Raw genomic sequence first — 2,705 nt, 5'->3', positions numbered from 1 at the left:
ACTCCTCTTACTGGAAACTTATTCCCTTGGCTTCCATGACCTAAAGAGCTTCTAGATCTTCTCCCTGTGTTTTAACCACCATTCCACATTTTCCCTATTTTGACGTGCTCCTTTTTTTTGTTTCTGAAAGCAGAGTCTCACTCTGTTGCCCTGGGTTGAGTGCCCTCGCATCATCATAGCTTATAGCAAACTCAAACTCTTTGGGCTCAACGATGCTTTTGCTTCAGTCTCCCAAGTAGCCAGGACCACAGGTGCCCATCACAATGCCCAGCTAATAAATTTTTAGTAGAGGCAGAATCTGGCTCTTGCTCAGGCTGATCTCGAATTCCTGAGCTCAAGCAATCCACCTGCCTCGGCCTCCTAGAGTGCTAGGATTACAGGTGTGAGATCAGACTGCTCTCTCTTTTTTGTTTTATTTTACCTCTAATGGCTCCTGCTCCTTCCTCTTTGGGAGCAAGCCTCGTGGTGAGCACGGCCATCTGGCTTATGCAGTGCTCACCTGCTGCATGTGAGGACTGATTAATGCCCCTGGAAGCTGTGCTGACCTCACCTTGTCTGCTTTCAGTTTTGCCATAGCAAAAGGAGGCCGCCTGCTTCTTGCTGATGACATGGGCCTGGGGAAGACCATCCAAGCCATCTGCATAGCAGCCTTCTACCGGAAGGAGTGGCCGCTCCTGGTGGTGGTGCCGTCCTCTGTGCGCTTCACCTGGGAGCAGGTCGGTTCTCTTTGTGCTTTGATTTTCTCCCAGAAGGGTTTCCTTAGTGTTAGATTAATAAAATAGTGGTTTGGAGACAGGGCCTGGGGATCTTTAAGAATCTGTCTCAGGTAAAGTCAGGAAGAGAGATAAGATGGCCTCCTGAGAGCAGGCTATGGTTTTCTGAACTAGAATCAGGTTATACCTTTAGGGAAGAAAGCCAAGGAGTTACCAGCCTAGAGATTTACCTCCATCTGTCAGCAGACACTTCCAGTACTTCTGTGTCCCTGCTAATAATACCTTTTATCTATACCACACTTAATTTGCAAAATATTTTTAGCTCCTTTATTTTCCTTAATCCCATAACAGCCATGTGCAGTAGACACAATAGATAGTAAGCCAATTTATAGATGAGAAAACTGAGTCTCAGAGAGGCCGTGCTAACGAGGAGCCACCACAGAGAACCTTGAAGTCACATCTGCTCACTTCCTAGCTCAGAGGTTTTGCACTGTGTAGAGAGTGGTGCGCATGGGGTGTCTGTGTCTGCCAGGGAACTGGACAGATGAAGAAGCTGACGTGAACACTGTTATCACTCACCCTTGAGTTTTTCTACCATAAATCAGGAACCAGAGTGGTTCTGTGAAATCAGTAAAGATCCTTGTGAGCAAACTCAAGAGAAGAAGGAAGACGTAATCCATCGTCCTTAGCTTTTTCTGGCTTTATGCTCCTGAGATTGGCCTTTGGCTTCTTCACAGCTGGGCTTCTCCCTAAGGCCTCCACCCCCTGTTGGTCAGCCTGGTGCCCAGATTTTCCTAAAACATGTTCCTGCCCTTGAGAGCTGAACTCTGCCGATGCCAGTAGAAAGTAGTCATCCAGTACATATTTTGTGTGTCAGGTTCCTACCTCAGCCTCAGAAATGGTGGGTAAAGTCAGACAGATGGTTGCCCCTGCTCTTAGTATCAGAACTGTCAGCCCAGGCAGGACTGGGCAGCACCCAGACACCCGGACACTGCCATGGATCCAGTATGGTGGCCTACTGGCTGCAGGCACTGAGTTTGCCTAGAGAGGGTAAGATTGCTAGAGAGAGAATGTGAATTCGGAATTGTAGGACTGGTGACAAATATTTTCATTGTCAAACCAAATACGTAATGGCTTGCTTACAGTGGTCTAGGCTCTGCTAACTTCTTTATAACATTCCCCTTAATAATAGTCCATTCTTTTCCTGTAGAAACTTGTGGTCTAGTTGGAGATCATAGAGCTGAGACCCACAGGCACCATGAAGTGACTGCTGAACAAGGAAGGGATTGTTCTGTGGGGGGCACATGATGGGGGTGGGTGGGTGAGAGGAAAGCATAGGTGATGGCTGTTCATGGCCACAAGGACCTCCAGCACATGCAGGAGGACATGGAGTGAGAGACTGAGTTTGTTTTTTAGGGAGCATGAAAACTGGTCCACACGGGAGTGTGCTGTTGGCCGTGTGGCTGGGGTCACAGCTGCATCACTGTGCCAGGTTGTCATTGCAGTTTTCCTCTCTCCTGTCACCCACAGGCCTTCCTTCAGTGGCTTCCATCTCTGAGTCCGAGAGATGTCAACGTTGTGGTGACCGGGAAGGACTGTCTGAATTCAGGCTTGGTCAACATTGTCAGTTTCGATCTGCTTAGCAGGTTGGAAAAACAGCTAAAGCTAAAACCCCCTTTTAAAGTTGTCATCATTGTAAGTGACTTGTTAAAGTTTGCTAAGTATTTTATCTCTTGAAACTTTCTTCTCAGCAGCTTCAAGAACTTATAAATCTATATAATCACATTGAGCCTCAGTCACTTTCTAGAAGGATAGAAATCATCTTCTTTATTTCATTTGTCTCAAATAGCCCTTTGCTATCCTGGCTACGTATTAGAATCTTCTGGGAGATTTTTTAAAAATATGACTTAATAGGTCTGTGCTGGGGTCTCTTCCCCAGTGTGAGTTCATGGATGGGGCCATCTCGTGCGCCCCAGACCATCTGATTCCCAG

At 47.0% G+C, this 2,705-nt stretch overlaps 1 protein-coding gene across 1 annotated transcript in view; it reads left to right on the top strand.

Moving 5' to 3' along the window:
• SMARCAL1 (SWI/SNF related, matrix associated, actin dependent regulator of chromatin, subfamily a like 1) overlaps window positions 1-2,705 on the top strand; it is a 58,994-nt gene that overhangs the window by 19,642 nt on the left and 36,647 nt on the right. The window contains 2 exon segments of the mRNA XM_023510439.1: window positions 566-716; window positions 2,244-2,408. Coding sequence (XP_023366207.1) covers window positions 566-716; window positions 2,244-2,408 — 316 coding nt within the window.

Source organism: Otolemur garnettii, unplaced genomic scaffold, assembly GCF_000181295.1.
Source record: "Otolemur garnettii isolate 467f Iridium unplaced genomic scaffold, OtoGar3 scaffold00013, whole genome shotgun sequence".
NCBI classification, from domain to species: Eukaryota; Metazoa; Chordata; class Mammalia; order Primates; family Galagidae; genus Otolemur; species Otolemur garnettii.
Note: the sequence above shows the minus strand (reverse complement) of the source record. Positions and strands in the feature narration are given on the sequence as shown.